At 41.6% G+C, this 12,260-nt stretch overlaps 1 protein-coding gene across 1 annotated transcript; it reads left to right on the top strand.

Annotated features, from left to right (window-relative positions):
- The first annotated feature begins 1,620 nt into the window (after positions 1-1,620).
- Positions 1,621-11,045, top strand: ctcf (CCCTC-binding factor (zinc finger protein)). The gene is made up of 13 exons (XM_077518585.1): positions 1,621-1,788; positions 3,240-3,509; positions 3,590-3,769; positions 4,016-4,382; positions 4,460-4,630; positions 4,761-4,894; positions 5,032-5,152; positions 7,261-7,410; positions 7,495-7,655; positions 7,732-7,914; positions 7,999-8,137; positions 8,221-8,367; positions 9,747-11,045. Exons 2-13 carry the CDS (start codon positions 3,261-3,263, stop codon positions 9,995-9,997), a joined length of 2,253 nt encoding a protein of 750 aa, XP_077374711.1. The 5' UTR covers positions 1,621-1,788; positions 3,240-3,260; the 3' UTR covers positions 9,998-11,045.
- The last annotated feature ends 1,215 nt before the right edge of the window (positions 11,046-12,260 follow it).

The raw sequence follows: 12,260 nt of genomic DNA, 5'->3' as shown, positions 1-12,260 counted from the left end.
TTTCAGTCTGCTTTTGCAGTTTACACACACAAACTTTGCTTTTGGAGGATGAGAAATCTTAAGTTTAAGAGGCAAAGTCATATGCCAAAGACAAACAACTTGTTGGAATAGTTAAACAACATTGAAGTAAATTGCCCTCAGGTGTGAATGGTTGTTTGTCTATGTTTGTCAATGTGTGCCCTATGATTTCCTGGCGAACAGTCCAGTATGCCGCCTCTGGCCCAAAATGAACTGGGATAGACTCGAGCTCACCCGCAGACCAAGTGACAATAGGCAGTCTTGAAAATGGATGGATGGATGTATGGATGTATGGATGGATGGATGGATGGATGGATGGATGGATGGATGGATGGATGGATGGATGGATGGATGGATGGATGGATGGATGGATGGATGGATGGATTTTACATATAAACAGCAATGAGAGCTGCTTTGTGTGAGTGGCTCATTCGTAACCACGTCAACAGCAACATGTTCTGCTTGGGCCTAACCGAATCACCATCTTGTGACTGTGGACCTGTACTGCACATCTGATCCACAACTGTCCTATTCACCAGCTCCACAATGGGATTCACAGCACTCAACGAAACCACAATCCAGTGGCTGCAGCGCCAGGATGTAAAAGTGTGACCCCTGCTGTCTCATACACAAAGATGAGAAGGAGAAGATTTGTAACCCAGCAATGCTGAAATAACTTTCCCACCAATGAAGGCTCATCAAACCGTTTCATAATCCTATTATAAACAAATTATTTCAATGTCACATTAAAAACTATTGCTACATGATAGTAATAAATAATATAACATGTCTTTATAAATTGACGTTGAAATAGTAAACATTGCCAAACAATAACAAAAACATTAGTAACATTGTTTTACAGTATGTTTACACAGACACATACATATATTATATTCACAGTTGACTTGGAAGTTAATGATTCAAGACTGAAGATTTATCGTCAATTCTACAATTATGTTAGACCAGGAGTGGCCAAACTTTGGTTCTAAGGTCAAAATGTGCCACGTGTAGAAAACATATATATTTAAAATTACTCAATTTAAAAATGTTGCGATAAATGAATTTAAAAACTAATAATTTAAAAATTGAATAAATGTATTTTATTGAACAAGTTCCAAATAAAAAGAAAAAAAACTATAGCCTATTAATGTAACAAATATTACAGACGTTTAATAAATGTAAATTCTAAATAATAAATTATCCTCAGTTAGTCAAGCATCTACAGAGGCTGTGTTCTAAAATAAATAAAAAAAAATTAAAAAAAAATAATGTATGCAGAAGTTCAGGCAGAAACCGGGTGGGCTCGGCAAGACATCACGATGCACTAGTTAGGAGACCAGACGCCCCCCTGTGGTTGATTCTGTGAACGACTTCCGAATTCACCAAATGCTTGTTGTTGTTGTTTTGACAACCTTAACTAATAGCGCAAATAGCGCATAGTTCCATGCACATATGCATTTCGACTTAACAGTCCTAATGATGACGCGCGTGCCGTCAGTTTGCGTTCTGCTCCGTCGCCACGCCCACGCGTGAATTCAAATCTGGCGCTTCGGACCCATCTGGACCACGCCCCTTCACCGCCGGGCCTGAGGTGTGCGCATGCGCCTTCGCTCTTAACGACCGCCATTTTGTGTGAGGCCCTCTATTCTAAAGCGGGAGAAAATTATCAGGCCTGCGCAGAGCTTTTTCGCACGTCCACGGAGGATTGAAGCGATCGGCCGCACTCGACAGGCACCGAACTTAATATAACAATAAAACAAGCACTCTACGGTAAGTCGAACCGATCTTTTGCCAGCAAACACGGAAACGTTTTTGTAGGAGCTGGCGTCGGCCTCTAGGTGTCACGGTGGGGCTTAACGTTACCGACTGGCGGGGGGTGTTTGTCTCCCTCTATCGTTATCCAATATTCACTAAATCTGTCTCTAAACTCCAACTCCCTGTGTCGGGCGACTGTTTTCGTGCTTTTTGCGCGCTATTTCGTGTTAACCACTTGTCGATGGTCGTCTGTATGTGTGCCTCTCTTTAAACTTACTTTAGGCCTGACGTCCATCTTATCGTGCCCTTTGTTTCCTGTTTTCAATCGTCCTCGCGCCTCCCAGTCAACAAACAAATATAAGTTCTCGATTTAGTTTGCGCCGCTGGAGCGTTTAGTACGAAATCGGTCGCGTGTACAAAAAAACAGTCGATTCTGGTTGCGGCATTTATGATTATTTTTTAAATCAAAAGAGGCACTTTGGAATTGGTCCACTTCGGCGAAACCGCAGCACGCTACCATAGCAAATGTCTTAACCGCTCAGGTTGGACTCACGAGGATGCTAAGTGTCACATTTTTGTGTGTGAAAGGGTTCATTCCGCCGCTTTGACGCCGTTTTGCGTCGGGTTTATTGTGCGCGTTTGGCTGCCTCGCTACGAGCGGGTCCCATATGTCACCAAACTAAGTTGCGGTTGCAATACCCGCGTGTAACACATGGCTTCATCAGGTGTGTGTCCAGAAAGAGAGGTATTTATTTTTTAACGACCTCTCAAAAGTTATACTGGACAATGTTGTGCAACACCTTTTATCTTAGCCTCTCACCTTCATCTATTTGGTTTCCGGGTACGAAGACCTGAAAAAACCCGATAGCTCAAAAGTCTTAACGTGGTAAAGGGAAAGTGCGCAGACTAGTTTTCAGTTAATTATGTAATTTTTCCATTTGCAACCCACTTCAAAGAAAGATGGTGAAATTTAAACTGTACATTGTGGGAGTGGGTAAGCACTTCAGCCTAGTTTTGCCAGTGGCTGGGGGTTCGAATTGTGTTTAGTTTCATGTGCCCCCAGCATTTGGAACCCTGATATTCATGTTAAGTTCATTAAAGACTAATAATCAGTAGATGCAAATGTTTGTTTCTATCTGCCCTGTGATTGCAACTAGTACAGGGTTTGTACCATTTCTTGGTCAAAGTCAGTTGAGATGACCTTCAGCTCACTTGCAACCCAAGTGAGTACAACAGCTAGAGAAAATTGATTGACAGGTGCAATCTTTACACCCACCGCAGATAATCGTCGGGATAATCTTTGAAACCGCCAACAATTTGGCACATTGAAAGTGGCTCATATTTACTCAGTTACGTGAAACCCTTTACATATTTCCCTCGTGTCAATGAAATTATTCAGACTCGCTACTTCACATGTCACCTACATAACGATACCAAAATACAATTCTACTGTTGACCACATTCAGAGTGTTGACTGGCCCGTCACCATGGAGGGCGATGTCGTTTCCATGGAGACTGCCCTGGCTCCTGAAGAAGGGGTTCTGCCAGAAGCAGGGGATGCTGTGATCCAAGGGTCAGCGGGAGCCCCCCAAGCAGTGGAGGTTCCCGGCAACATGGAGATGATGGTGATGGATGCCCTGGATCCTGCCCTGCTGCAAATGAAGACGGAGGTGTTGGAGGGAGGGGGCACAGTTACTGTAACTGGTGGAGATGAGGGTCAGATCATCACCCTTCAGGTCAGTAGGATGATGAGTCGTTGGTAATATATCTACCAAATGCTTTCTGTTGGGTTATAATTGCTGAATATTGTCTGTAGGTTGTAAATATGGAGGAACAGGCTGGTGCTGCTTTAGGACTTGGACAGCTTCAGCTAGTGCAGGTTCCAGTGACTTCAACTACAGTGGATGGCCTCCAGGCAACCTATGTAGATGGATCAGCTAATAAGGATGCAGAGCCAGTTATTTGTCACACCCTGCCCTTGCCTGAAGGCTTCCAGGTAAGTACTAACTGTGGACTAATGGAAGAAAAAAATGTCGTTTCTTTCAACCCTATTTTAAATCAAGACCTTTTTCTGTTGGACTCAGGATTTAATGCTATCAAAATATGTTCCCAGCTAACGCTATGATCTGACTGACAGAAAAAGATAAATTGAAGAATAATGATGACCAAAAAATACACTGTACCTATATGTCTTTACTGAAAGAGTGTGACTACAAAGGATGATTATTGTATCTTCGTTCAGGTGGTGAAAGTGGGGGCCAATGGTGAAGTGGAGACTGTAGAGCAAGAAGAGCTTCAGGCAGTCCACGATGAGCTTCAAGCGACTAGGGCAGAGGAGGAACAGGAGGAAGGCGACGTGGCCGATCAGGAACCTCCCGAGTCTCAACCGGCATGGCAGAAGGACCCCGACTACCAGCCCATTACAACTGTCCGCAAAGGAAAGAAGGGGAAAAAGAGCCGCCTGCGCTACGCGGAGGGTGACAGAGACATGGACGTTTCCGTGTATGACTTTGAGGAAGAGCAACAGGAGGGGCTGCTGTCGGAGGTCAACGCAGAGAAGGTTGTTGGAAACATGAAGCCCCCCAAGCCCACTAAGATCAAGAAGAAAGGTATGCGGTATTGTTTTTACGTTGACAGGAGAAATTGGTGTACATAATAATACAGTACATTCATTTAACTTGACTAGGTGTAAAGAAGACCTTCCAGTGTGAACTGTGTAGCTACACTTGTCCACGGCGCTCCAACCTGGACCGACATATGAAGAGCCACACAGATGAAAGGCCGCACAAATGTCACTTGTGCGGAAGGGCCTTCAGGACAGTCACGCTGCTGAGAAACCACCTCAACACTCACACAGGTGGCGAAAATACCACAACAAATGATTGAAATGGATTCTTGTTTTTTTTTTGTTTTTTTTTTTTTGTGGTAATTGGAGTGAGTTGGAGGAGAAATGGTCTTCATTTTATTCCCCCTCCCCAAATCATTAGGCACTCGACCACACAAATGCACAGATTGTGACATGGCCTTTGTGACCAGTGGAGAGTTGGTGCGCCATCGTCGCTACAAGCACACACACGAGAAGCCGTTCAAGTGCTCCATGTGCGACTACTGCAGTGTGGAGGTGAGCAATTGCATCAGATAGCACATGATTTCATCAGGCTAGTCCTTTTGTGTCTATAATCAGCGCTGACATAAAAGCACTTTCTCTCCAAAGCGAATGTTTCTTCTTTACATAAATTCATGTTGCTCCGTTCCCAGGTTAGCAAGTTGAAGAGGCACATCCGCTCTCACACCGGCGAGCGGCCCTTCCAGTGCAGTCTATGCAGCTACGCTAGCAGGGACACGTACAAGCTGAAAAGACACATGAGGACACACTCAGGTGGGACACTTGACATTTGGGACATTTGAACTTCGGTTAATCTCACTGATCTGACTGGATAGCCGATAGGCCAAGGCGTTTGAGAGCACGAGGCCGCCATATTGCTCGTCCCAAGAAACGTTTCTCGGCATACGATCCTATACGTTTACACTATCGAAATTGGAGAATATTTGACACAGTACTTATTAGAAATATCAACTTGCCTTAAATACATGTATAAATTATCTGTTTAATGTTTAATACATGAGGAAATTTGTGTGTGTGTATATATATATTAAAGAATTATAACTAATTCAACAAAAGATGCCTCTGCGAAATCTATTATTGGGGTCTAAGGAACTGAGTGATAAAAGAAGAGGGGGTGTTCAAAGCACCACATACCGTCCACTTGGTAATTCTATTTATTTATTTATTTATTTATTTTTTACCTTGTTGAAAAAATAGTAATGAGCCCCACTCAGCGCAACCCGCCTTCATCCTTATACTAAATGACTATGAGCTATATCCTCCTAATTTCCCAGAGGGAGCTTATCCCAAAGGGATCAATAAAGTCTAAGTCTAACTACCAGCAATTCAAATTTGTCCTCTGTAGTGGACCTTCTTAAACCTAGTAGAGTATCTCCCACGAAGTGCATAGGATTGAATGAACTTTTATGCTCTATGGAGGACATTCAGAGCTTTCCAATGATGCCAAACGTGTCGGCGTGGGTGGCTTTGCTACCTTTGGTTGCATCATAAAAGAAAATGGCTTCGCTCAGTGCAAGCACTTCTTAGGGAAGAGGAATAGTAAGTGTATAACACTTTTTATTGAACAAATTTAGGCTTTAAATGTTGTTAGCATGTTTTCTATAAGACTCTTAAGAACACATTAAAGTATTGTTTGGATTATTTTAACTGTATTTGAGCCTAGCTTTTAGGTCAGGGGTGTCAAACATAAGGGCCGCGGGCCGGATTAGGCCCTCATAGGGATTTAATTCGGCCCACGAGGTGATTTTTGTAAAGCTAAAAAAAAATAATAAACGTAAAAAAATAATGTCGGACTAATTAATCAGCCAGCCACAATCAAAATATATAAAATTTTTACTTTCACAAGCAGTCCTCAGATGAGTAATGCAACTTGTACGGGGGAATCGTCCTGGATGTCATTTTACACACAACTTAGTTACTTTAAGTTTTGTTTATTATTATTATTATTATATATTTTTTTACTCATAGGCTGACAAACATGTTAAATACAACACTAACTTAATTACTGGTAACACAAATAGATATGACAAGGATTAGCGTCCTTATAATGTCATTAACTGTGCCATGCAATGCATTCTGGGTACAATATATATGCAAAACAGGTGATTTAACACACCCAGAACTCAGTGTTGGCGCGTTCCATTTGCATTTGTATTATTTTTTTGGAACAATATGATTACAGTTGAGCTCCGTAATATAGGGCTGGCCCACAAATAGCGAAAGTCTGCCTATAATTGACGGCAATCGTTTTTCATTATTTATACCGTTATTTTACCGATGCGGCCCGCTTGGTAATATATTTTCCTCCATGCGGCCCCTGAGCTAACATGAGTTTGACACCCCTGATTTAAGTTTTAAAAAATGTCCTCTGTAGTGGACACATCATAGCTTAAAAATGAAAACTTTTGTTTTTCAAAAATATCTTTTGCAGTATTCCAGTTACTTCACAAAGATTGGGGAATATCAAAATAAACATGATTGGACAATATTTTTTTCCCTTGTAGTCAGGAGGATATGTCTCGTCTGTACGTATACCGTAGAGCAGGGGTCTCCAAGTTCGGTCCTCGAGAGCCCCTATCCAGCCTGTTGTCCATGTTTCTCTCCACTAACACACCTGATTCATGAAACATGGAAAACTGGCTGGATAGGGGCTCTCGAGGACCGAACTTGGAGACCCCTGCCGTAGAGTTTATACAGTAGTCTGTTTGCGAGGTGGGAGTAACAAGATGGCCGCCCTGTGACTTCAAAGGCTTGCACTGGCGTGTATGGGCTATCGGCTATCCAGTCATATATACAGGTCAGTGGTTAATCTCCATTTCAAACCGTCCACTTACACAACCCCGTATTGATCCCTGCCGTAGGTGAGAAGCCGTACGAGTGCTACATCTGCCATGCTCGTTTCACCCAGAGCGGCACCATGAAGATGCACATTCTGCAGAAACACACGGAGAATGTGGCAAAGTTCCATTGTCCACATTGTGACACCGTCATCGCACGCAAGAGTGACCTTGGTAGAAGAGTGTTTGCTCACTTATATCTCTGTAATGCGTGTTGTTTGTCGAACTCATCAAAAATCTCTCATATTTCCATTTCAGGGGTTCACTTGCGAAAGCAGCATTCGTTTATCGAGAAGGGGAAGAAATGCCGTTACTGTGATGCTGTTTTCCACGAGCGATACGCTCTCATCCAACACCAGAAGACTCACAAGAATGAGAAACGTTTCAAGTGCGACCAGTGTGACTACTGCTGCAAACAGGCAAGCTGCGGCGAGACTGTTGAGCATTTGACTGAGCTGATCACTCGAATCATGCCTACTTTGTTCCTCCACACAGGAACGGCACATGATCATGCACAAGCGTACACACACCGGGGAGAAGCCTTTTGCTTGTAGTCAGTGTGAGAAAACCTTCAGACAGAAGCAACTTCTGGACATGCACTTCAAACGCTACCACGACCCCAACTTTGTGCCCACCGCCTTCGTCTGCAGCAAGTGTAGCAAGACGTTCACCCGCAGGGTAGGCCCGAACCCGCATCCAAATTTGGGACCGCTTCGCATCATTCTCACACAGTGCGTCACTCTCTGCTTACTCATTGCACAGAACACCATGCTGCGCCACAGCGAGAACTGCATTGGTGAAGTCGCTGGAGACCAAAACGGAACTCCACCCAAAAAGAGTCGCCGGGGCAGGAAGAGGAAGATGCAAGACAGGCATGATGATGATGATGATGAGGACACAGGTTTGGTGCACTTCTTAGTGGAGTTTCAATAAAGTGCATATGGGTCACTTCACTCAAGTGAACTTTCCCCACCGCATTTGCAGATCCTGAACTGGATGAGATGGAAGATGATGAGGATTTGTTGGATGATATTGAACTGGAGCAGGCTCCGCCAGTGGTTCCCGTTGCCGCCCCCGAAGAACCACCAGTCAAGAGGAAGCGTGGGCGCCCCCCAAAGAACAAGCCGAATGGTGAGCAACACAATGCGCTTTACTTTATAGATCATAGATCAAAAAATGCCTTCCCTGCTATTGGTGGAACAGATACAGCCACACAGCAAACCATTTTGCCCAAGATGAAATTATAAAAAGCCAAAAATTGACCAATGGGGAAGCTGGTTAACAACTTAGTGTCCATAAATGATACAAAGTGGTTTAACAATGACAGAGCAATGCAGTTACTTTTAAATTAATGTGGGTAGAGGATCCACAAATTTTACTTGTGTACTGTTACTTTACAATAATGTGACTGAAGTAGAAGTTACAACCAGTCCTCCAAATAATTATTCAGTGAAAAAAAGCTACTGTAGTACGGAGTGACTGGTGAGTAGCATATTTATTTATTTGTTTTTTTTTTTAAATCAAAGCATGAATGTCAACTCGACATAACTATTAAATGTGTATGTGCAAAATTATAAAAAATGTCAATTAACCTCCTGACTACCAGGAAGGAAAAAAAAAAAAAAAGTCCAATCATGTTTATTTTGATATTCCCCAATCTTTGGAATACTGCAAAAATAAATTTTTGGAAAAAAAAACAAAAAGAAAAAAACAAACAAAAAAAACCTTTAAAGCTATGATGTGTCCACTACAGAGGACATTTTTTAAAATCTAAATGCTAGGCTCAAATACAGTTAAAAGAATTCAAACAATACTTCAATGTGTTCTGAAGAGTCTTAGAGAAAACATGCTAACAACATTTAAAGCCTAAATGTGATCAATAAAAAGTGTTATGCACTTAATATTCCTCTTCTCTAAAAAGTGCATGCACTGAGGGAAGCCATTTTAATTTATGATGCAACCAAAGGTAGCAAAGCCCCACCCCTACACATTTGGTATCATTGGAAAGCTCTGAGTTCATTCAATCTTTTGCACTGGGTGGGAGATATTCAGGTTTAAAAGGTTCCACTACAGAGGACAACTTTGAATTGCTGGTAGTCAGGAGGTTAAGGCAAATTCGGCCGCAGGAAATTGTCTTTGTTTTAAATCAACTTTACACTCATCAAACTGCATAATAGGCTCACCAAGCTGAGATTAAACAGATTCATATGGTCAGATGGGACTCTGATTGGGTGGTCAAATTGACTTAAATGTCACTTGTAGTTCCGTTGGAGTTGGCGTTGTGACAGTGTCCAAGTTGGAAGTCTGAGACAAAACAAACATCGTACAAGCAATAATAGTAAAAGTAGCAAGTGCAATGCAGGTTAATATAACAGAGTAAAAGATACTGTTTAATTTAAAAAACAAAAACAAAAAAACTCATACAAATAAAAATGTTTGATTAAAACAACTCTTGACAATCAAGTACAATTTATCCAAAAATTGACTTTGACCTACGGGTTTCTCAACAGTGGCCGCCATCATCCGCGTGGAGGACGAGACCACCGGAGAGGTGGATGACATCATCGTGAAAAAGGAAGTTGGCGCCGAACAGGATGACATAGAAGAGGAGGGGGTCACACAGGAAGTGGTCGTCGGCGAGGGCGACTCCACTATTCAGCTGGAGGAGCTGTCCCAGGAGGAACAGGAGATGCAGCTGACTGAGGCCCCGCCTAACGGCGACCTCACCCCCGAGATGATCCTCAGCATGATGGACCGGTGATGGCCGCAAGGGTCAACCCTGTAAAACATATACACACACACACACACACCTCCCCGTTCACAGCGACATCTAATTCTTGGCATTTAGGATTACAAACACTTTGCGCATCCTACATAGACAAAATATCGCTGTTGTAATTTAAGGCTTGCATTTTAATTTTGCATTGATATAAATGAGTGATAAAGACTTTTAATACGGATTTATTTACCAAAAAAAAAATCTCTGTCTTGGGCTGGCTGTAATTGACCACAGTATCTTTAGCCATCCCATTGATGTCCTTGGTGTTTAGAGCATTTGTAGAAAATAGGTACATCACAATTTCATAAATCTCCTCTGGCAACACTATCAGAGATTACGCTTTCCCCTGAATCTAGACGTGCATGTAATGATCCAAAGCATCAAGGTGCGTAGTCATCGTTTGACACACCTAAGCCCAATTTTTATCTCGCTGTTTTTGTTAAGGATCAATCACGTCATGTGAACATTGTAAGTAGATAAATCACCCCGGTTGGCTCGTTCTGCACTTTTTCTATTTCATGTTCGATGTCCTTGCTGAAGAGCCGTTCTCAGTTGGGAAGACTGCGCTCCAAAAGCCATCTTTTGAATTGGCTTTTCAGTTTCACTTCTTAGGCCTGCCATTAGCCTCTGGAGATAAAAATGTAATTACATCCGGAGACCAGGAAATGCTATTGTTAATTAAAGCAAAAAAATAATAATGATTGGTAATATTTTTATTGAATTTTTATTTTGTTTCTTTGCTGTGGTTAGTAAAACCCTATTTTAACACCTAGTTTATCAAAGCTTCTAGACTGCTTACTTTATATCTCCTCTTGCTACTGTAACATCCCTAGATGATGCATAATGTACAAAACATCATCATTTATGTGCAAACAAAATGTTTGGGTTTTTTGCTCCTTTGTGTAGCCATTCCACTTTGGGTTCATTTCTCTTTTTTTGTACCGATTGCAATACCGTCTGGGCAGTGTGGTGTTTAAAATGAGTTGAGAACAGATGTATGATGGTACAACCAATAAAAAGTAGACATGGACTCATGTTTTAGGTTTGTGCAGTTATATCTCAGAAGTGTTCTGTGCATTCTTGGTACAATGAAAAGGCAATGCTTTTGATTATTGTCATTGGTTGGGCGCTAACACAAACACTTGTGTATTTTGCTTGCAAATATATTTTATTAAATGGAGGACTTCATACTAAAACTCCTTTCATTTATCTGTTGACTGCAAGTTAATGATTGGGGCAAGATAAGCGTTTTTTTTTTTTTTTTTTTTTTTTTTTTTTTTTTTTTTTTTTTTTTTCCTCTTCTTTCCTTCCTCCTTATTGGAAGTTTATGTAGGCTTTTAGACCTAAAATCATTCCACAAGTACAATTTCGTCATATATATATAATCCATTATACATTTATTTTTAATTGCTCAATGTCAAAAAAAAAATTACTGTGTGGATACAATTTTTACTTTTATGAGCAAACCAATGTAATCGTTTTAGTTAATCGTGATGAGCCAATGTGCATCAATCACATCCTGCATTTTGAAGAAGTCATGAAAAGTGACACAGTCGCTATATGGAAACATGCATACTCCCCAAGCATGTGCCTGTCACATGGAATGAATGCTTGTGTGAGATGATTACCACTTTGCAGTGTTTTACTACATGGCCCATTTAGTTGTGCACCGTAAGGCAAGCACATACAGTAATTTTTTTTTTTTTTTTTTTTTTTTTTTAAACAAAGGTATGAGAGCACTTTGCGGGATGAACAGTTACATTGCAATTAGGAGAAAAAAATGGCTTCTGGTGCACTATTCACCTTTGTACAATTATGGATTATGGTTGTAAGTAAATTAGATTTATGAAATCTTCCAGTTTATTGGTCATATACAGAATAAATAACCGTCTGTAATGGCTAACTTTGTTTACATGTGTAATACACACCCACCCATTTAAAATGTAACTAATGTAGCGTGAAGGGTTGCATAGTATAAGTTTTGTTTAGTAGGAAGTGTGCAAGAGAGCAGCCACATGCTTTACCCCCCCCCCCCCCTTCCAGCCGCCCACCACCACCTGACTTGATCCAACTTGGCCCTGGAGCTACTACTACACCTGGAGGTTAGCCAAACGGAACCTACACGATTTAACGACGACACCCTTGGGGTGCTGCCGCAGTTGTGGGACACGTTTGATGCTTCATCGCCCATGGAAACCCCGCGTCTGCTTTTTATTTTCGTTTGGATTCGGCGTGGAATCTTCAA

The sequence above is a fragment of the Festucalex cinctus genome, chromosome 4 (genome assembly GCF_051991245.1).
Source record: "Festucalex cinctus isolate MCC-2025b chromosome 4, RoL_Fcin_1.0, whole genome shotgun sequence".
Lineage (NCBI taxonomy): Eukaryota > Metazoa > Chordata > Actinopteri > Syngnathiformes > Syngnathidae > Festucalex > Festucalex cinctus.
The sequence above is the reverse complement of the archived record's forward strand: the minus strand, read 5'-3'. Positions and strand labels throughout refer to the sequence as shown.

Excerpts from the sequence above, each read along its gene's own strand:
- ctcf (XM_077518585.1), top strand. The coding sequence starts at position 3,261 with ATGGAGGGCGATGTCGTTTCCATGGAGACTGCCCTGGCTCCTGAAGAA. Across the intron at positions 4,631-4,760 it reads CCACCTCAACACTCACACAG|GCACTCGACCACACAAATGC; the intron begins GTGGCGAAAATA and ends CCAAATCATTAG. Across the intron at positions 7,915-7,998 it reads GCAAGACGTTCACCCGCAGG|AACACCATGCTGCGCCACAG; the intron begins GTAGGCCCGAAC and ends CTCATTGCACAG.